The following is a 22474-nucleotide window of genomic DNA, read 5'->3' on the forward strand; positions in this document are numbered from 1 at the left end:
GTTACATTACCTAATATATAAAAAGTTAGTTTAACCATTTAAATTATTGAATAAAAGGTCAACATGTCAATAACAAAGAAATGTTTCTAAAACCTGATCACTTTGTTAATGTTTCCAGATTTCTTTAATACAGGGATTTTTTTTTTTAACATGGTTTTGTTCATAAAGTCTCAACATTTCAAAGTGCACAACAAATTTAGGTTCTGAAAACGATGAATTTTTTCACTTGTACCTGAGTACATTTTTTCGTACTTGTACTCAAACACTCTAAGTGTTTTCTCAGTAAATGCTTCAATATTTTCCCTGCTTAATTTGACTTTTTAGGACATGGTATCGCTTTCTGATGGCTGATAGGTCATTGCAGGGAAAAATTAGTGATGTCCATGTATGGAATTCTTCCCCTCATGGCTAAGTACTTGTACTCGTACTCGTGGCTAAGTACTTGTACTCATACTCATGGCTAAGTACTTGTACTTCTACTCATGGCTAAGTACTTGTACTTTTACTTATGGCTAAGTACTTGTACTTTTACTCATGGCTAAGTACTTGTACTTCTACTCATGGCTAAGTACTTGTACTCGTACTCATGGCTAAGTTCTTGTACTTCTACTCATGGCTAAGTACTTGTACTCGTACTCATGGCTAAGTTCTTGTACTTCTACTCATGGCTAAGTACTTGTACTCGTACTCATGGCTAAGTTCTTGTACTTCTACTCATGGCTAAGTTCTTGTACTCGTACTCATGGCTAAGTACTTGTACTCGTACTCATGGCTAAGTACTTGTACTCGTACTCATGGCTAAGTACTTGTACTCGTACTCATGGCTAAGTACTCGTACTTCTACTCATGGTTAAGTACTTGTACTCCTACTCATGGCTAAGTACTTGTACTTCTACTCATGGTTAAGTACTTGTACTCCTACTCATGGCTAAGTACTTGTACTCGTACTAATGGCAAAGTACTTGTACTCGTACTCATGACTTAGTACTTGTACTCCTGCCTAAGTACTTGTACTGTTACTCATGGCTAAGTACTAGTACTCATATTCATACTCCTGGCTAAGTACTTGTACTCATACTCTTGGCTAATTACTTATACTCTTAATCGTGGCTAAGATTTGTACTCATACACATGGCTAAGCACTCGTGCTGAATATGCTAGTAAGCTTATCCACAATGCTTTGAATTTCTTGACATGAGCTGACACAAGGTCCCTTAAATAATGCAGCTAGTACAACCAAAACCTGAGAACTGTGACAACAAAAATCATACTGGGATCTGTTCCCAGACAGCAGGTGTTCTTAGTTCTTAAAACAAATTTTTAAGTTGAACAAAGAAATTGATTGGAGCGGTATATCATCCTGCGACCTCCGAATTATCGTACCCGCACTCTACTAGCTGAGTTATCCAGCCCCATGTTGGTGGTTCCCCAGTTTGTCAATATCTTTGTTCAGGGGCGCTAGTCAGAAGCCATAAATTTGTACATGTCATGTAAAAAATGTATTGAAAAGGATTTAAACTAGGCCAGATTTTACCTGGAATCACCTCTCAAAAAGCAGGACGAGCTCACAGTGGTAGGTGTCTGGGAAGAGATCGACAGGGACGGCCTTGATGGGGGTGAACGGCTTGCCATGGAGTCTGGTAGTAGGGGGGCAACACAGGCTAGGAGAAAAGAAGACAACATGAAACATCATTGGAAAGGTTCAGTGTACAAGAGGGGCGTAGAGGCCCTGATGGGGTTCAAGGGCCATAGGTTAGGGGACTAAAAGATAAAATTGAGCAAGGAATCATGTATAGCCCCGAACCGCCCTACCTGTAAGGATAAACTGTGTTAACAGGAACGGAGTGCCCATCTCTCTTTCGAAGCGATTGGCCCAGACTCCAGTCCATGTAATGCTGCTGTGGGGGATCGCCACACCTCCTCCACAGCGAGTCTGTTACCTTCCCAGCATTGAATAATGCTGGTACCCATTTAACACCTGGGTTGAGAGGAGTAATTGAGGTAAAGTGCCTTACTCAAGGGCACAACAGTAGCATGTAAAATGGTGTCTCCTTTGAAGGGGCCCTTCAAAGTGCTCAGACTGGTCCATAGCAGTGATGAAACTGAAAGTGGCTACTGATATACGTACAGCAATGCCTAATGTCCCTTAGCACCTCCAAATCCTAATGGACTAGTCCATTTGTACGTCACTTACTCTGTGAAATTCTTGGCTGCCGATCCCTCGGGTTTGCAGCACACGTAAACCAGCCTCTTGATTGAATGGCTGTTCCTGATGATTCGTACAACTCTCGGATCTAAACAGAAGGGGGAAAAAAACACATGAGAACCAAATAAAGGTGTTTTTTTTCAACTTATGAGCAAAACCACACTGAGCACTGTTGAAAAAGGTTACATTATTAGAATTGCAGAAGTGAGATAGGTACTTACGTAATCCAGCTCTTGCCGGATTGGCTACTACCACGAGATCACCAGCGCCCTCTAGTGTTGGGAGGAGGTCAGGTAGAACCTCTTCCACTGGGCCACAGACAAATGTCGCATTGGATATAGCTGGAATACGATAATAAAGAAAGCATGGTTTAAATTGAACTTGTGCCACTTAGGGCTGTCAACTTTTATTCATATATACCTAAGACAGTTTACCCATTCCTATTGATCGAGAGCCTGTCACATGGGTGGTTTTAAAGGGTTTATAAAGACTGGCTGGCTGGTCTTAAACACTTTTCCAGTGTCACATGAAATTTTGACTCCTTTGAAATCCAGTGCCAGCACCATTCCATATTGGTTGAACGTTCGCAATCCTCACGTAGGCAATGCGCACTACTACCAGTGAGACAGTTTTTCATAGTCCTAAAATCACACTACACCGGTACATCTGTGTTGTGTGCCACATTGCGCAGTACGCGCGCGTCAATCTCCATATAAGTAGCTGTTTTCCAGAGGGCCTTACCACTGTACTGGGTGAGTAAAAAAACCGAAACCCAAATGTTGGGACCATTGTTTTAGTGAAGAACTGCATGTTGCACTTTCAACATCTAGGATATGAAAGCCCAGTTCATAAGCTTTCTTTTAGTACAAGAATCATTCAAATCACTCATGTGCTTTTCAAGTTACGGAATTTTAAACACAACCACCGTTTTAAAGTTCTGTCCACGGATCACAAAAAAGTTCAGTGTTCTTTCACTTTTCAGCAAATCGAAAACAAATCACATAGGGATGTGTGCGCTTTGTTTTCGTTTTGCTAAAAGAATGCACACCTTTTTTGTGATCCGTGGATAGAACTATAAAACGGTGGTTGTGTTTAAAATTCCATAAGTCAAAAAGTACATGAGTGATTTGAACATTTCTTGTGCTAAAAGAAAGCTTATGATTTGGGTTTTCATATCCTAGATTTTGAAAGTGCCAGCAATAGTCCCGACATTTGGGTTTCGTTTTTTTTTACTCACCCTGCATAGCTAGAGGGGTGTTTTGTTGATCGAAATCATTGAAAATATATAATTTTTGACTTGTTTTTACTTTTGGTAAAGTTTTTGATTGTTTGACCAAAAAGGTATTTATGAATGAGAATAAATATGTGCCTGGTCGGTATTAAACATATTGTTTAAGACCGGTTGGAGTCTGGATGTTGATAATTACCCTCGCCGCATCCAAACTCCAACCGGTCTTCAACAGAGTGTTTAACACCTCCCAAGCACACATTTACTCCCTTAATAAAAGATCTTCGGGCAAAGCAAGTAAGGTGTTGAAAAGGGTTGTCTCTTCTATTGACTGCTACAAATCACTTTGCTGTTTTTATATTAGTTCATCTCGAAATTGAGTTATACTGCTGCTGAACTGAAGCTAGTAAAATACAGGCATGAGATGTTTAAAAATCCAAGCCCACACGTACCATTGAGTTCTGCGTTGACTCTGGCATCCTCCACCGCCTGTTGTATCACCTCTATCCCCACCACTTCCCTCACCCTGTCTGCCATGACCAGTCCGATGGTCCCCGTCCCACAGCACAGATCCAGGACCGTGGTGTCCCGTCCCAGCCGGCACAGATCCATGACGGTGGAGTACAGGACCTCCGTGGCCGGGGTGTTGACTTGGAAGAAGGCGTCCGGGGAGATCCGGAACTGCAGATCAAAGAGGGTCTCATGGAGGTGGGGCTTGCCGAGCAGGAGGTGGAACGGGGCGTCCTCATTGGTGGCCCTTGTCCGAAAGCTTAACAATTGCAAGTATATGAATGGCACGATTTGAATACATGAATAGATGAATATGGCAAGATTTGAATGGTCCATGAAAGACATGGCATAACATTTCTGTGTCTATGTGTGTGTTCTTACCTGAGAAAAAAATAAATGAAATTAAATGAATGAAATTTCCAAGCTGAATTTTTAGTTGAACTCTACACTACCTTTTAGCAATATGTGGAGTACCGTCAATTTTTTTTAAACGTGTAAATTACCAAAGTAATTTTATGAATTTTTGGCAGTTCTGACTTTTTACCAAGGTAAATGAGGGTTACAGTTACTTCACAAGTGAGTTTCAAGGTTCCACCATAATTTTTATTTCCACAACATATGTTTTCTATGAAAGAGAGTTTATTTTTTTGCGGTCAAAACAGAGAAATTTGGGTCAGTTTGATCCGCCATGATATTCTGCAGTTTGGCAATATGGAAGCTTTTTTAATAACTCATACCCTCCAAGATCCTTCAACATCCAGGAGGTTTTAGAGGATTTGTAAGGTTAATGAAGGTAGAGTCCAGTACATGATGGGTCTTTCATGCCCTCCAGGGTATTGTGGCTAGAAACCCTGTTGTCTCAGCAACATTCAACACTTGTCTAAAATGACAAGCCTGCCCAGTGTAGCAAGATCCATCAGGTCAAACATCTCAAGGCCAAAATGCTCAGCTTGTGGTCACCAACTGCAGCAGGACACAGCTCTGTCATTGTTCAATGAGATTAGCTCTCATTGTTTCAGAAGCGGCCGTCTATGCACTGGTGTTGGTAGCTGAATGCATCAAAGTGCACCAGACTTTTACACCTGATGCGCTGTGTTGCGTCTGGCAGGCTTAGGGGTAGTGTTACTGTGTGGACCGGCCGGCACATTGAATGATTTTGAGGTGCCATTCACACTACACACAAAATGGTTAATTTCGCTGGGCCATTGTACACTTGCACTGTGATAGACTTGGCAGATTTGGGAAAATTCCTGGAAATACTACCAAGAGAATAAAGATTGTGGATATTTGATTTTTTAGGATATCAATACAGGACGACCCCTGACCTGGACTGGAAGTAGAGAGAGGTCAGCCCGCAATCCTTGCCTTCCCCGTAAGCAAAGAAGTCCTGCAGCGACAGCATGGCATCCTCTGTCTCCGTCTCGGTCAGATCATTCTGACTGAAGCTGATGATCGCCATCAGGTCTCCTTCCTGGTTGGAACGGACCGTCATCCCTCGCCAGTTGCCGCTGTCCTTGAAGCTGAGGGACACGTCGAGGGGGGACTGCAGGAGAAACGTCTGGTAGGCCTGGCGGTGGTTGCATCAAAGTGGAAGAGTTTCAAATTACATAACATTTAGGACGTTTGAAATGATGTTTTTCAAACAATTCTACCAATAAACTATTGTACAGTACCCACAAAGACAAACACACTCCACACAGACAAGCCAGAGTTTACCGAATTCTTTGCTCGTGTGGCAGAGTGTACATTGGCCAGACCGGCAGAGACCACACTACCAGGCTTAAAGAACACATAGCTCACTGGCACAGAGGGGAACTTGACAAATCTGCTATTACTATACCTCATACATATTCATGATCGAGAGCCGGACGTTCACTGGTCAATTCACCATCACGTGCCAGATGTTATTCTTGCTGTTTACCAAACGCGCGCGCGAGGATTCACGCACATTGTAAATATGCATGCGTAGTAGACTGTCGCATGGGTTACCCGTGCGACAGTCTACTACGCATGCGCTTTACAGAGCAATCGAGGAACTGTCGCACGGGTGCAGTAAGCACGCGCGAACATCGCACAGGAGAGATGCATGGTTGCACGGTTCGCGTAAAAGTTAATTTACAGAGCTCAATGATGCCGTACTGGAGAAAATGTATAGACCGTGTAAAGATGTCTCCTGTACAAAAGAAAGTTGTACACATTGCAAACAACTGTATTTACAACTGTAGTAACTGTATTATAATTGCAAACGAACCGAACTAGTAATTGAAGTTGAATCTTTTGGTGAGCTGTACAAGTTTCCCCAAATTTTTTTTTAGGTGCATAATAATAAAACAAAATTCGGCGACTGAATATGTATGAGGTATAGTAAAACAAATATAACATGGTTTATTTTGGGTGGACAGTCGATATTAGCTTCGCCTCGGGAACTAGTTTGTCAACTTTCAATACCTCGGGGAGCGAATATCGACTGTCCACCCTCAAACCATGTTATATTTGTATATTATCAAACACTCTGCTGATTTGGATCGGGTCGATGATTGGGAACAAGCGGAAATCATAGCCCCATAGAAGCACTGGTCGTACAGGGCGAGTCAAAAAAAGCGGAACCCAAATCCCATAAATTATATTTCACATTTAAAAACATATGTAGCACCAAACATAATAATGACGAGAAAGCAAATTTCATACGCTACTTTTAGATGAAAAAAATACTGAAATTGCTCAATCCATTCAAACGATATCGGCATTTAAACGCAAGGACCCTAAAACCTGTCTCGTCCAAAAAAAGAAGTTTATTGTGTATTCTGATTGTTTGGAACAACAAAGAAAATGACACAGAATACTTGTTTCAACAACTGTCAACAACTGTAGTGCACAATATGTTTATTAACAACCCTGGTTAGGCAAACAAAATGATCTACAGAATCCACTTTTTTTAAAAGACCGACCTTCAAAAGGACTTTGTTGAATATTTTAAACTTTTAAACTGAGGTTTTATCCCTGGTGATGTTTGAAGACAAATGTGACGTCGATTCTTGAAGTCGCATTTTTTGGACGAAAGAGGTTTTAAAGTCATTTCGTTGAAATGGTGATATTCTTCGAACGGATTGAGCAATTTCAGTAATTATTTCATCTAAAAGTAGCTTATGAAATTGGCTTTCCAGTCATTATTATGTTTGGTGCTACATATTTTTTTAAATATAAAAAAATAATTTTGGGGGTTTGGGTTCTGCTTTTTTTGACTCACCCTGTACCAGAGAAGCTATTGAGATCCATAAACATGACAATGTACCACAAGACATTGGCTTGTCAGAGTACTTTATACTTTTTACAATTTACCTTTTCAACATTTTTGTGTGCTTGGCTGATGTTCCTCGCAGGGCCGGAGGGCAGACATACGATATTTTTCTCTGAAAGAAGACAGTGTGGAAATATTACTTCAATCTTAAAATAGGTAGACTACTTTTGAAGAGAACCCAAGACAAATTGTGACACTACCTTGATTCATTTTGATGTTTCTTTCCACAATATATTTACTTGTCATTAAAGGTAACTTGATGTATATTTTCAAAACCCCACTTGGAAAAACATCAACTTCCAACTATTAACCCCAACCCCCTTGAGTGATTTACTAGGAGCCTTCCTCACTCTTGTAAAATCCAACACCCTATGGTAACCTTATTTATTTATTTATCTTATTTCTTTCTGGTAATGAAACCAAGGATTTCTCAAAAGTGCCCTGGGCACTGTAGCTCGAAAGCAAGTTTGAGAGGTTGAAGGAAAAGCCCAGAGGAACATTCTGAGGAAAACCCACGGAATCAGGTAGGGACTGAAAACCCAATCCACATATTGGCCCGGGCAGGTTTCAAACCCAGGTCACAGCGGTGGAAGGCGAGGAAAGTACCGCTACGCCAACCTGACTCCCCAAACTGTTACACCCAAACTGTTGATTATCGGTGGTATGCCTAACCCCATGTAAAGCATAATCAGTTTACAAGAACAGTTCTCACTCCAACAGAATCCAACAAAGCATGCAGTTGGAATTTGAAGGGTTGGGGAGGTTAGGGTTAAAGGGCTTGATAAGTCAGATTGTAGAGCACCGTCATGGTATTCCAAAGGTTTCAGGTTCGAATCCCCTTTTGGTTAAAGCTTATTTTGTTCATCCTCAACATCAATAGAAAAGTGGTTAAATTTTTATATTTTCTTACTTTTCCACTCTCCGATGAAGAGTCCTACCGTCTTCCTGTTTCCATCGGCTCCGACACCAACGCTGAACTCTGATTTATTTCTGTAGCCTTCCGTCAGTGGCTGAAGGGAAACGATACGGTACAAACATTACAGCACAGAACTACTTGTTATTATCATTTTATAGTGAGTTGGCCACTACAAGGTAATTTTTCTCAAAATTACCAATGACGTATTTTACAAATCTAAACTATGGTGTTCAAAAATGGATTTAGTATTCCATTACTCCAACTTGGACCTGATCGAATATTCGAATATTTGATTTTGAAATGCACCGATCAGGTTAATCATGCGCAAGCCTAAATTGGCAGCTGATCAAGGTTTGCTAGCGCCTGCACTTGTTGAAAATTGACAAAGAGCTTACTAAAAATTATATGAATGGCTGATATTTGACCGATTTTAGAGAAGAAATCTAAGCTTATATTCCTCATGGCAGCTCTCAAAACATGCGCAGACGATAAAAACACTATTATGGATGTTTTTCATCATATCAACGAGACCGCTCACATTTTTTGAATACCTGAATCCCAAAAATGCTAAACGGATGTTTAACAACAGGTCAGCCTGAAGATATTCAAATCTGAATGATAAACCCATCAACTAAAGGAAAAAAATATATCAATACCGAAGGTTTTATTCTTTCCAAATGACAACACACTCCTCCAAATTTCTTGGTCCTGTCCAAGATCTCCGTTAAGCCAACTGCAGCTTCTTGCTCAATAAGAGCATTTGTCAGTTTCAACAGCACGTTGGAATTCTTGAGCTGTTTGAGCTGTAACTGCTTCTCGTAAGGGAGTTTCCACAGAGGCGTGACCGCCTCTCGCAGTTTGTTATTGAGGTAGGCTTTGGCACAGTTTGAGTCGGCGTGATGAGTTGTCTCCTCTGTGTTCGTGAAGGTGGGAGTGAACTCCTCGGGTAGCGGCTCTGACGATGATGCTGGTGGGGCTGTTTGTGATTTTGTCTTTTTCCGTTGCTTCTTCGGCTGAATTTGTGCACTACAGTGTCGACGCAAAACACTAAATAGAGAAAAAATGAAATCACTATTAAAACAATGAAATATATGTTTTCAATACAGTTTAATGTCCTCAGTCTCACGGGTGTGTCTAGCCCCTTTAGTCAGCAATTATAACAAGGACATCTTGTGCCTTAGCCCCATAATGTGGCTTAAATACTGGACTTCCTGCACATTGTGAGCCACATGGCGGTGATAGCAACATATGAGGAAAAAAAATTGGTTTGAGGAAATTGAACTCATGACTGTTTGTTTTTTCACTTGTTATTCTCTACGGAAAATGCTGACCTGGTTAATAATAACCAGGAAAAATTGAATTCTGAACGAGCTTTAGATCATACTTGTATAGCTACCCTGTAATTTTCAGGCAAAAATTTGCAGACAGTTTTGTCCAAGAATTACTGCAGTATTTTTCTCAAGGTCCTGAGGATTTATGCACCATTGACCTATTAATTTTTTACTGTTTTTGACCAGGTGAATATTAAGTGAAAAAAAAAACCTCCTGATTTGGATTTCCTCTACTTCTAAGTTCTAGAATTGGAAGGCACCCATGTGCTTTCTTATTCTATAACTTAGATATCAGGGAAAGATTTCCATATCTGGCCATCACTTGTCCCCCTGTGCACAAACCGTATGGGACTGGTCTGAAAATGTCTACATGTTTTCTCAGTAAATACTTCTATATTTTCCCTGATAAATCTGACTTTTTAGGACACATGATCACTTTCTGATGGCTGATAGATCATTGACGGGAAAAATTAGTGATGGCCAGATATGGGAATCTTTTTCAATTTCAGAAAGAATGTTGCATCCTGAGGCTGATGCCACTTGATATATTTATATGTCAATGAAGATCAGTCAGTGAGTCAGTCATTGCAAAAATGTTGAAAAGACATGAATCTGGGACTGAGAAACATTTCAAATTTTGTAAGAAAATACTTTATAAATGCACTCAACTCTCCGTAGACTTTGTATACAACCAAACAAAAGGCGTCAGTAGGCCTACATTGATATATTTATATGTCAATGAAGGTCAGTCAGTCATTGCAAAAATGTTGAAAAGACATGAATGCTAATATATCAAAATATAGGCCTACAACAATGTTGCCTCGCGTGGGTCATGTGTGTTGGCTTGCTATTCATCGTGACATCGCCGTGTGGCTCACAATACAGAGGAAGTCCAGTATTTGAGCCACATTATTTAAGGGGCTACTTGTGCCTGCTCACGTCAATTTTTCACTAAATAAAAAGTAGTTGAAAAGAAAATGAACAGTGAAGCTTCTTGCCCACTTTCCGGACACTCGTACAACAGCGATCGCGCGCGCAATCACGGCACATTAATCTAGATCATAGATTACAACAGCAGATGATGTTTTTTTAGGCCAATACTTCAGAAACCCATTTTCCCTGAACCTCTGTTCATAAGATATGTTGTTGAAAATGGTTGTTACAATCTGTTTATACCTCAAAAAGCTTGGCACACGTGCCAAATGTTTTGAAATGGGCGCAGCCATCTTGTAATGAACTATCAATCAAATCCACACAACCGGAGCTAGATTGATTGTGATTGGTCGCCAGAAAAAGCTCCACCCATTTTATCCGCTTATTGGCCTATCCACGATCCTGTTACAAGCGGGTACAAATACCATCCGGGAACCCGGGCAAAATGTCGTCCAAATCTTTGCCGCTCCAGACAGATACTAGGGCAGAATTGGCTGAATTGGTGAAGAGGCGAGCTGAAATTGCGGTAAAAAGTGATAAATAACAATACATCGATATGCACGCTTTGCGTGGAATGTATTTTTAGTTGGATCTACTCCGTGATTACTGGTTAAAATAGGTTTTTTATGGACGAAATTGTGGCGGGTAATTTGCGCTGTCATTGGCAGCACGAACTTTCTCGATGACGTTACTTCAAGGAAAAGTGGACCCCAAAATTGAACAATGGCTCTCATTTGGAATATTTTCTCTAAATCATAGTAACATTTGATGTTCAATTGGCAACCCATAACATCTTGATTGCTTTGATTCAACGTGAAATGTGCTATTTTGGGATTTTTAATTGAATGAAATGAACCCATCATATTGGTATAGCGCCCTCTTTTGGTTGTTTATGGAAAATTCCCACCCTATTTTGAATGGGACTATTTATTTTGAGTGTATAAAGCCTCAAACTTAAAAGGAAAAGTTTTAAAAATTATTTAGTTGTCTTTAAATAAGAATAAGTAAGGATTATAACATTCATTTGACATTTGTTTCGCAACATTTTTGTTGTACATTGTAATAATAAAATATTTCATTTTCAAATAATAATATCAAAAAAGGCCTATGATTATGAAGGGGGGGGGGCCTATGACTTCAGATATTTATAAGCTGGGTTTCGAGTTTGGCTGTCAATTTTATTTCTGTCATATAATTTTAAAAAGGATCTATGGCATTCGTTACTTCACTGTAATTTTGAACTCACTGAACCAGCTCGTTTAAGTCCACATATAATTTTTCTGTCGGATTTTTGGTTCTGAAATATTTTCTTTTTAAGGGAAATTTTTCAAGTTCAAGAACCATTGCGCGATGGTCAACTTCTGTAAAAAAAGCAACGGCCAAATGTTTTGTAAAAATTGAGGGGTCCTAAAAAAATAACTATTGCCCTATTTATTATGTTATTTTGCAGGAGACCCTTGCAAATCTTGAAAGACAAATCTACGCATTTGAGGGAAGCTACCTAGAGGACACCGCCCTCTATGGAAACATCATCCGAGGATGGGATCGCTATCTGACCAATAAGTAAGCACAGTATGAATATTCATAGAAGATTTGAATATTTTGCTCTGCCCATCAGGAGATTGAAGGGATTCCAACGAAGAAGGGGTGTTATGTAGTGTGACTGGAAGCAGTGAAGAGTTTGAGGTGACTGCTATCACCACAGTGGACCACAGACCATGGTTTTGGCTCTGGTACATCGATGACGCCTTCATCATCTGACAGCACGGGCAGGAGAAGCTCCAGACTGGGACCTGGAGTGCTCTGAAATGTGCAAAACTAACGCAGGCCAACTTTGCTCCCTCTTTAGCCAGCAAATTTCTCCAAAAATTCCATTAGGCAAAGAAGAGGTCCCCAGTATTTTACCAACCTAATTTTAACCCTTACCCACCTCACTCCTCCAAAATCCTCCTGGCGGTTTTGGAGGATTCTAGAGGATTGAGGATGAATGGTGATTGAATCAAATGAGGATTCTGGAGGATTGAGGATGAATGGTGATTGAAGCACATGAGGATTTTGGAGGATTGAGGATGAATGGTGAATGAAGCACAAGAGGATTTTGGAGGATTGAGGATGAATGCATTTTGAGGCAGGACTGTCTGATGATTTTGAAGGATTTGGCGTTGGTTATCCTTCATTTAAACACGAGTGCAAAGTTTTGGGATGAGGAGGATTTTGGAGGATTGAGGATGAATGCATTTTGAGGCAGGACTGTCTGACAATTTTGAAAAATTTAGGCGGAGTTGAAAAATTTTGGAGGATTTTGGAGGATTGAGGATGGTTGTAAGCAACAAGGGCCTAGGGGGTTAGGGTTAATTCAATTTTAAAAGGAGACATTTCATCAATATATGCACATGAGAGGAAAGTCAATGAATAAAATGAGGCTAAAGACTAGACTGGTACATGACCAACCGTGGTCCAACTCTTTGAAAAGACTCACCTCTGCATTCATTGTCATTAGTCTGGTGGCTGGCTATGGAGAAATGTGTAGAAATAGAGACTAGTTCCCGGTTCATGCCACATGTTTCTTTTGGCACAGTTGAATGATTGATGCAGTACTGAAGCGGTGTTGGACTGGTTGTTTCATGTGCCAGTCTATTTTCTTGTATTGCATGTTTTCAATACCTTAAGTTTTGGGACTCTCATACACAGTATTGAGAGTCCCAAATTTCGGACTAGAGAAGTTCCTATTCTTCAAGGAACACCTCAGCAATGGGCTTCACAGCAGCATCCGATTCACCCACCATGGAGTAAGAAAAACATGGCAACATTTCATTTCTCAAGTTGAGGTTTCCAGAAAGCAGGACGGCACTCTCGCCCGCAACACCTACCGAAAACCAACACACAGCGACAGATATCTCCGCAGCACTTTCTTTCATCAGCCCAAGATCGAGGCTTCTGTCAACCCGGCCCTTGTCCGCAGGGCGTACAACATCTGCGGCAAGGAACACATCCCCCAGGAACTCCATCACATCACCTGGCACTACATAACACCCCTTCTCTGTTAGAATCCCTTCAGTCTCCAGACGACGGGCAGAGCATACGACCGCCAGAGCATACTATCTGAAACGTTGAGTTTCCCTCGGTTCTTTTCAGAACCTCACAAACTCACAAAAGAGATTTGTTACAAGGCACTACCGTAAACCTTTATCTCATGAATATTCATGTTTTTCATAATTAGTATGGTTCAGTGATTTGGGAAAATTTACATTTTCCCTTTAAAGTTTCATGCTGTAGGGATGTAAGTCTTCCTACAATTGCCTGATTTTCAAATTATAAGTAACATGTGTGTGCATGCTTTTCCTTTTATATCTCAAATTTCAGGCAAAAATGTCAGAGTCCACTTAGGCCCCCCCAAAATAAAAGTCGGTCTCTGGTCAGACCGAAGTTCCGGAATTGATGCGTCGACGCGTTTTTTTTTTTTTTTTGGTGGCTTTTTTTTTTCAAGCTTGTATTGTACAGACAAGGTGGGTACTCATTTTGCTTTTTTGTGTCCTCATTATACATTGGTGTCCTCCATAATTTGCCTTGGTGCCCTTTATCATTTGCCTTGGTTCAATTTCCCCATTCCTTGGTGCTCCTTTGTACAAAAATTTGAGGAGGCACGGCAATAGAGGGCGCTGTTGTAGCTTCCGTGTTAATTTGAAAAAAAAAAAAAGGTTGACGCGCATGATTAAAATCGACGCGCGCGCTGACCAGAGACCGAGTATTTTTTTTTGGCCTTACATCCTATTTCTGATTTTCTTCTTTGAAATTTTCAAATTTCAGAAACACAAACAGCAAGACGGACAAACGAAACAGGAAATTCAAAGAAGCAGACCGACTATTCTCCAAATCCTCCATCACATCACATGTAAGTAAAAAGGAGCTAATTAATATTTACCCCCTTTGCCCTTAAAAACATTTAACCCCAACCTCCAACCCTCCAATATCCAACTGCATGTTTTGTTGGAATCTGTTGGAGTGAGGACTGCACTAGTAAACTGATTATGCTTTACATGGGGTTAGGCATACCACCATAATTAGAGTCCAACAGTTTGGATGTTGAGTTGCCATGTGGTGTTGGATTTTGCGAGAGTGGGGAAGATACCTAGTAAATCACTCAAGGGATTAGGGTTAAAAAAAATATTTGATTAAAAAGTAATCTTGCCCATGTAGGACCGAAACACCATGTTGTGATTGCTAGTTTAGCAAGAGGCAATAAATCAACCAATTCATCCAATTTCTGAATGTTTACTGTAACGTTTTTTTTTACTTTGAATACACAGGGTTCTCTTGGCTTGTCGGACTCACAACAGCAGCAAGATAAAAGTAAGTAAACAAAAAAACTGTATGTCAAATGAAACATTTGGAGTTTTCTTCAAATTTTTTCTTATCGTCATGATGTGCTGAATGCTTTTGAGAAGAACTATCACAATACTTTGCTTGGTTTTGCACAAAATACACGACAGATTGGTTGGTTTAATTAATTAATACCCTATTCTCTGATAAGAAGGTCATGAGTTTGAAGTGTACCTCATTTCTCATTATGTATTATAATGCAAAAGAAATTGAGTCAAAGAGAATTAAAATTTAGGGCCTTGTGGTGTGCATTTACTTGTACTCAGAGGTACAAGTACTCGTACTCGTGAATAAATCAAATGTAATACAGTAAACTCCGGCTAAACCGGCACTCTCGGGACCCGAGAATTTGTGACGACTTACGCGAATGCCGATATATGCTATAAGTCATCAGTTTGCCGACTTACATGAATGGTCTTTTGCGCACATGATTCACTGCACTAATTGGCTTCGAAATTAATCCTCGAATTGTATCATCACGTTTGGGATATTGATAGTGGAGACCACGATACATATGTACGTGCACAGTAACGAATTAAGTGCGTGCGCGCGTGGTCCGGTACATACCACGCACGCATTGACTGCAGCAGTCGTCATTCAATAAGACGACCCCCAAAATGGACAGAGCGCATGCGTACATCCCAGAGGGGGTACTGGTATTGATATGCTCACGATGCATATACGATGTTTGCAGCAAAGATCCTATAGCGCCACATAGTGGTATGCAGTAGGACACCCTTTTTTGACACCGATGCATGCAGCGATCACGGGCCGTGCGAAACCACTTTTCACTCGACACTTTGCCAACAGCAGTACAGGAAGTCGATGCCAATGCATGATTTGTTGAATGCCGACTTACACAAACGATTTTGTAATGCTTTTTACGGAAAGGGGACCGAGAGTAGCACGACGACTTGAGCGAAATGGCGACTTATAAAAGCCGACTTAGAAATAAAAAATTCAATGGAAATGCATTACGGACAATCGGGACTTTAGTCAGACGGCCGACTTGACAATTTGATGAGTTGTACAATGTTGGTTTAGCCGGAGTTTACTGTATAATGAAACACAGGTTAACTTTATAGTTTACATTCAGTTTATCATTATCCTACTGATACGGGGTGTGTAAAAAGTACCCATTCTTGAGTTCTCCTTGATCCAACATCTTTCCTCATGTAGAACCATCACCTTCACTACCACCGTTGTCTTCCCAATCTACATCCTCTATCTCAACCCCAACCGATGGTGAGAATCTGCAAAGTCTATCTCTTTCTCATTCCTTCCCTCGCTCTGTCTTTGTCGGCAGTCTGCGCATGCATGAAGCATGACTGTAGGGGGCGCTGTCTATCCCTGGAGATACTGTCCTTTTCGTTGATCGAAGTTTGAGATTTTCTGTGTGTGCATGGACGATGTACTGTTGCATTGTGTCTCGATTATGCGTGTAAAAGTTTCTTCAGTGTTTTTTTTTTCCAGTTCATTTTCTAGTTGCTACCTTTTTTTGGTTGTTTATTGCAGATGTGTTAGTCTTCAACATTTTCAGCTTTTCTGTTTGTTACCAATTTTACACATTTTGCAACGTTTATGCGTTGATATTCCTGTTTTCATGCATGTTGAATTTTGTGCGAAAAAAGGTCATTTGATCTTATTTACTGTTTCGAATTTCCCTTTTTACTTCTTGAAGGTTACTTTGTCATGAATTGTGAGGAAGACATTTTTTCTGTTCATATTTTAGCCTTTTATTTGATGCTTTTGTTTCAGGCAATGTTGAGTGTTTGCATGTGTTTTTTATCAGATGTATGATTAATAGCTTCAACCTGTTGAGGTATTCATAAGGGAATAAATGTGTGCTCCGGAGGTTTTTATCACTCTGTTTAATACCACTTAGAGTCGGGGTGCTGATAATTACCCGAGCCGGAGGCGAGGGTAATTATCAGCACCCAGACTCTAAGTGGTATTAAACAGAGTGATAAATACCGACGGAGTACATATTTATTCCCATTCATAAATACCTTTTCGGTAAAAAAAAATCATATAATTCGTTCAAAACATCCCGATTTTGTTCAATTCACTTTATGCTTTTTGAATCATCCCTCCTGCAAAATAATGGAGTGTTCAGCTGGCGAGTAAGATGAAAACAACCCTTTTATGGAGATTGACGCGCGCGTATCATGTTCTATGCGATGTCGCGCAGAACGCACCTGGCGCGTTGCGTTTTGAATTTAGAACTATAAAATTCTAACTCCCTGGTAGTGTTGCGCATGCCTACGTGAGGATTGTGAACGTTCAACCAATGAAACGATAAGAGGCACTGGATTTTTAGGAGTCCACATTTTATTGTGACACTGGAAAAGTGTTTAAGACCAGCTAGCCATGTCTTTATCATCCGTTTAATACCGGCCACGTGACGGGCTCTCCACCAATAGGAATGGCTAAACTGTCTGAGGTATTTATGAATACCGGTTAATTATCTGACCGTGTTATTTGATATTGTCTCTTAGTACATTTTATGATGTGGTTGTCATTGAATAAGCCATTTGCGAGTTAAATTTGAATTCTCCCAACTAAAGAGACTGTTACTATATATCACGTGATTCGGGGCAAGCCTTATGCTAGCAACCCCCAGCTCTGGCATGGTCTGGTGTCTTTGTGCCATTCTCACCCATTGTGAACAATGTATTGGTGCTGAGCGTCTCTTACGTAACTATGCAAGAGCTTGCCCTGAATCATGTGAAACAACAGTGCATTTGGCCTGGAGAATTCAAAGTTAAAATGTGCCAAGCATTTTGAGCAAGTCAGTGTACCAGATGTTTTTCAAATTTAAATCCCAAAGGGTATAGGTTACTCGCAAATGGTTTATTGTGTTTAGGTCTCTCCACATGTTCCAATTCCAAGTTCCCGATCATTTGTTCAAACCTGAAAGATGTTACTTTGTAACTTTTACGTGCTTCTTTGTTGGCTTTCTGTGAATCCCTGGTCAACCATCACTCATATTTTGGATGTTAAACATCTATCATGATGTGTGAAATAACGTTTGAAAATAAAGAACGGGTGTTCTCATTATGCCATTTCTTGAGGGGTAGGGCAGGTATCTACAGTCTAGTAATAATGGTACTTCTAACTTCAACCCTCCTGCTATCTGAACAGTCACAGACAGTCAAAAATCAATCCGCTTCCCCTGCCATGCCTTTTACGCAGGCTAGTCACCAACAGTCGGATCATATTTCTGGCATGCACCCTGACTAGTCAAATGCAGTCAACACACAAAAGCAGACAAGTTGTGGGCACAGCTGGCTTATCAATCACCTAGAGTCAAAGCATAGCTGTATCAAGTTGCATTAACAGTCACAGCCAGTCAGTCCTGCTTTATGTAGGCTGGGAGCTCTTAACTGTTGAAAACAGTCACTTGATTGATTTTGACTGAAAGGACAACTTGGCACAGAATGTATGTTTGCATATGGTTAATACATTCAGAAAACTGTTAAAAAGCCGTTTCAGTTGCTCACCATTGATTGTGATTTGTGAAAAGTGAAATGTCATCTTCCCGTTCACCAAAGCATTGTAATCTTAGAGGTAAAGTGTATCAACATACAATATGAACTCTTATGCAAGATTGTTGAACCAAACACTTGACTGAACACTCAAGAAACCTCCCTCTCAATGTGATGACTTCCGTTGAACCAGTTACATTTGGATGCATGAAAAGTTTCTAGCAGAATTGTTTAAAGCTTAAGCCCGGTTCATACTTCATGCGAATGCGAAGCGAATTTGACGTCATGAAACATTCGCTGCGAAATTCGTCTGAGTTGAAATGTGTTCAACTTTTACGAATTCGCAGCGCGAATACTTGCCATGACATCACAAATTCACGTTTGCTTTCGCTTTCGCGCAGAGTATGAACTGGGCTTTAGACATAGTAATTGTATGCGAGAGTTTCCAAACATGTTTGTAGGAATGTAGCTGAGCACTAAGAGGTTGGTGGGATCCATCCCCCTACCCCGTAATTTTTGTCCGATATCATCACTGCAAACGTGTTTTGTACGGGGCCGGTATGAGTTCTTGGCCTGAATTTTTGCAAATGTTTTCACACCGATTTCGTAAAAATTTAATGCAGTGTTTTTCATTAATTGTGTTTAGAAAAATGCACTCATTCCTGGATTGAAGTGTGGAAAATGAATGACCATATCTTCAAAATACCTTGTTTGATTGAGCATTTGCTATGCATGAAAGTCTGTACTGGCATGCTGAATTTCATAACAATAGGTCACGCCATTACCGAGACCAGATGGGGGAGCAGAATTTCCCCCACCATTCCGGCTGAAAGACGGCCCAAAAAACACTAGCTTTTTACAGGTTAAATGTTGTTATTGAGTCAGATGACCCCCTTTTTAGCACGGAATTGAGATGACTAGTTCCTCGCTGGCTTAAAATTTCATAGGATTGCATCTTTAAGTTTCCTCTCGTCTCCGTCTTTGCCAGGAGAAGCCCATGAGAACCAGAGTAGCCATGACGGCTCTGCCTCCTCGTCCAAGTCCGAGCCCGAGGCAAAGGCATCTCAGAACGACGGAGAAGCTGACAAGCATGGCGCCGGCGGCTCCAATCACGTCAGCAGCAAGTCACATGGCAAGTCACATGGTCACAAGAAGAGGAAAAACAAGAGCCGACACAGGTGAGCTTGGGGGAGGGGGAGGGAAGACGAGGCAAACCTAGTAAAGCTGGTCCCAGAGTGCACAGAATTCTATTCAATTGATTCAGAATGGCTATTCACTCCAAGTTTTTCAACAAACCGGGTGCTTAACAACTAAACTGATGAAGTTTTAGCTCTAAATGCAGGGGTGCTGTGGTCCAATGGTTATGATGTTCGATTTGTGTGCCGTGGTACATGGGTTCGAATCCTGACCGTGGGAACATGGTGCTTGTGCTCTTCAGCAAGGCACTTTACCATTATTGCTTCATCCTTCGGATGGGACGTAAAGCTGTAGGTCCCGTGTGTTGTGTAATGTTGTGTTGTGTAATGTGCATGTGTGTGCGTCGTTTCAACACTTTCTGGTACCCGTTCACGGATTTGCCGAATTACAAACCAACTACTAACGAGAATTTCCAAAAAATGCGTCACTTGACGCATCTTCAGAAATTGCTTTCTTTTTATTGTTTTCTTCAAAATGACAGCATACCAGAAGGAATAATTTCACAGGGACTTTATTACCATTACTATCTTTAAACCTAGTAAACTTTTCAACAATAATATGGTTACTTTTTGGATAGCTGCAAATGATGTACTGTACCTTTAAAAAAGTGGGTTTTTTTTATCTGTATGTTGTTTATTTCCCTGTTTTAGGTTAGAGGCGCGGATTAAGAAGAGTAGACACTCAGAAGATGCGTAAATTGAGAAACGACTCAAGATTCAACTTCATCCACCTATTCACAAGATTAAAGCAACGTGTATGTTCAAACAACCAGCAAATCCTATATGTGCGGAAAATTGTAAAAATGTGAAAGCTGATGGAACATGATAACATTACAGTGATAACTATCATGAGATTCGAATACTCAAGTCTCATTGGCTGTTTTGATACACGATTGTCAAGCAAGTGACTGAAAAATGAAGCCTCATTGGCTCTCCAAATTGGTTGTTACACATGTGACTTGTAAAATAAAGCCTCATTGGCTGGCCAAACAAATGGTTAAGCATGTGACTTGTCAAAAAAAGCCTCATTGGCTATCCTGATAGGTGGTTGCCAAGCATGTGACTGGGAATCATTTAGCTCATTGGCCATCTCATATGGGATTGCTATCATGTGACTCAGAACCATGTACCTCATTGGTTGTCCTGAAAGTTGCTTGCTAAGCATGTGACTTGGACTAATTTATCTCATTGGCCATCCTCACATGGGGTTGCTACCATGCGACTCATTACCATGTACCTCATAGGTTGTCCTGAAAGTTGGTTGCCAAGGATGTGACACAGAATCTTTATTTCATTGGCTGTCCTGATATGGGGTTGCTATCATGTGACTCAGAACCATGTACTTCATTGGTTGTCCTGAAAGTTGGTTGCCAAGCATGTGACTTGAAATAATTTATCTCAATGGCCATCCTCACATGGGGTTGCTATCATGTGACTCGGAACCATGTACCTCATTGGTTGCATTTGAATAGCTTCCCTGTTTATACACCGGGTAACACCGGGGGAAGTCACAAAACGAGGCTTGTCAAATGCTGTGGTGTATTTGCCTAGGCACTCTGGGAAAATTGAGGTCAAAGGTTATTTTGGGGCGGGACTTTAAAATGTGAACGCCCTGGGCATACTGTCTTCAGCTTCACTTGTAAATTTAGTTTTATCACTGTAAACAGATCTGTAAACAGATCAACAATGGCTAAATCGGAAAATATGCTATGTATTATCAAAAACATGTCCATCCAATTGAACACCGTTGATAATTGACAATATTTGTGTCATAAATCTCTCGGCTGTACTCACTTCGTATTCAAATTCCCGCCATCTTTAATCTTCCTTTCAACGAAATTGTCCACTGACGTCACACACGGGCAGCCACCAGAGACCAGCTCGCTAGCTGGGGCAGTGGTGGTTGACACCGGGGCAGACACGAGGATCACATGATAGCTAATCGAACGCTCTCGTGTAGGTTTCACTTACACACGTAAGCTAATAAAACGCACCCATTGGTTGTCCTGATGGGCGGTTGCTGACCATGTGACTTGGAAAATCTAGCCTCATTGGCTGTCCTGCTAGAGCAAGTCCGGGTGACTAGAGGTTGATTTGTGATGGAACTTACGCCTGTGCACAAACAGCAACTTGCAGACATCTCTAGTCAAATGCTGGACGAAACGTCATCCAAAACGCCTTGATCCTGGCTCCCTGCTGTGCATTATAATGCGCGTGGCTGTTGGTTACCAGTGATGTAACCGTGCCGTGGACTCTGGGTCGGAGCAGTTGACTAGAGTAGCCCGACGTTCGAGTGAAGTTAGTCGAACTATGTTTGACCACAGTCCTCATTGGAACTTGCTGTACGTCGCTGGATAAAGCTGGGTGCGTAGTGTAAACCTCAAACGACTTAAAAGTCAAAAGAGCGAGTATAAATTATGTACTTGGTTGACTTCTAATATAGGAAGGGATATGCCCACATACATGTAAATTTGGCAAACTGTACCGAGTGTCCCACAAAATGCAACAGGCCAAAAGTATTTGATTTAGACTGAGTAGCGTTTGTTCATGTGTTAAAATTTGTTTTGTTATATTTTCTTCTTTCTATGCAAGTACTGTGTAATCTGTTTAATACTCTTTTAAGTGTTGTACAAACTTTAATCGTAAAGACTAGTTTTGAAGGGTGCGGTGTTCGTATGTGTGTGTGTTTTCAATAATGGTATTTTTTGACCAACCAAGGCCGGAAAACAAAAGGCTCCAAGATTGTAGACAACACGACTAGAACTTTTATGGAAAGAGAAAAATGTTGGGTGTCGTAAAAAAAGACAGACTAGAAGCAGTTTTTCTCGGAACGGAAGTCAATCGTTGAATAATTTTAATCTTTTGAGATGCAATGTCAAGGCCTTGGTTGGTTTTAGAAAATGTTTCAGAAATTTCCTTTTTTTTTCACGGTCTGTAGAAGATCCTATAGATCACCAATCAAAATATAAAAAAAAACTGTACAGCTTA

The 22474-nt window shown here is 40.7% G+C and overlaps 2 protein-coding genes across 4 annotated transcripts; one reads left to right on the forward strand and one right to left on the reverse strand.

Moving 5' to 3' along the window:
- Window positions 1-385: 385 nt before the first annotated feature.
- On the reverse strand, window positions 386-10802 carry LOC119722139 (tRNA (uracil(54)-C(5))-methyltransferase homolog). The gene is made up of 9 exons (XM_038192184.1): window positions 10666-10802; window positions 8815-9205; window positions 8153-8252; window positions 7284-7354; window positions 5270-5511; window positions 3887-4203; window positions 2428-2547; window positions 2195-2294; window positions 386-1661 (listed from the first exon to the last, which is right to left on the reverse strand). Exons 1-9 carry the CDS (start codon window positions 10713-10715, stop codon window positions 1541-1543), a joined length of 1512 nt encoding a protein of 503 aa, XP_038048112.1. The 5' UTR covers window positions 10716-10802; the 3' UTR covers window positions 386-1540.
- Window positions 10803-10820: 18 nt separating this feature from the next.
- LOC119722140 (chromatin modification-related protein MEAF6-like) lies at window positions 10821-22279 on the forward strand. Of its 3 annotated transcripts, none has more exons than XR_005270415.1 (7): window positions 10821-10948; window positions 11873-11985; window positions 14230-14314; window positions 14730-14772; window positions 19279-19468; window positions 20138-20623; window positions 20731-22279. XR_005270415.1 is itself a non-coding variant. In XM_038192186.1 (7 exons), the coding sequence occupies exons 1-7, from the start codon at window positions 10868-10870 to the stop codon at window positions 20181-20183; spliced, it is 624 nt and encodes a 207-aa protein (XP_038048114.1). In that variant the 5' UTR covers window positions 10821-10867; the 3' UTR covers window positions 20184-22279. The 3 variants fall into 3 exon arrangements, 2 of the variants coding, with proteins under 2 accessions (XP_038048114.1, XP_038048113.1); XM_038192186.1 differs by adding an exon at window positions 15982-16047 and having other exon boundaries at window positions 20138-22279; XM_038192185.1 differs by having other exon boundaries at window positions 20138-22279.
- The last annotated feature ends 195 nt before the right edge of the window (window positions 22280-22474 follow it).

Source organism: Patiria miniata, unplaced genomic scaffold, assembly GCF_015706575.1.
Source record: "Patiria miniata isolate m_02_andy unplaced genomic scaffold, ASM1570657v1 HiC_scaffold_14, whole genome shotgun sequence".
NCBI classification, from domain to species: domain Eukaryota; kingdom Metazoa; phylum Echinodermata; class Asteroidea; order Valvatida; family Asterinidae; genus Patiria; species Patiria miniata.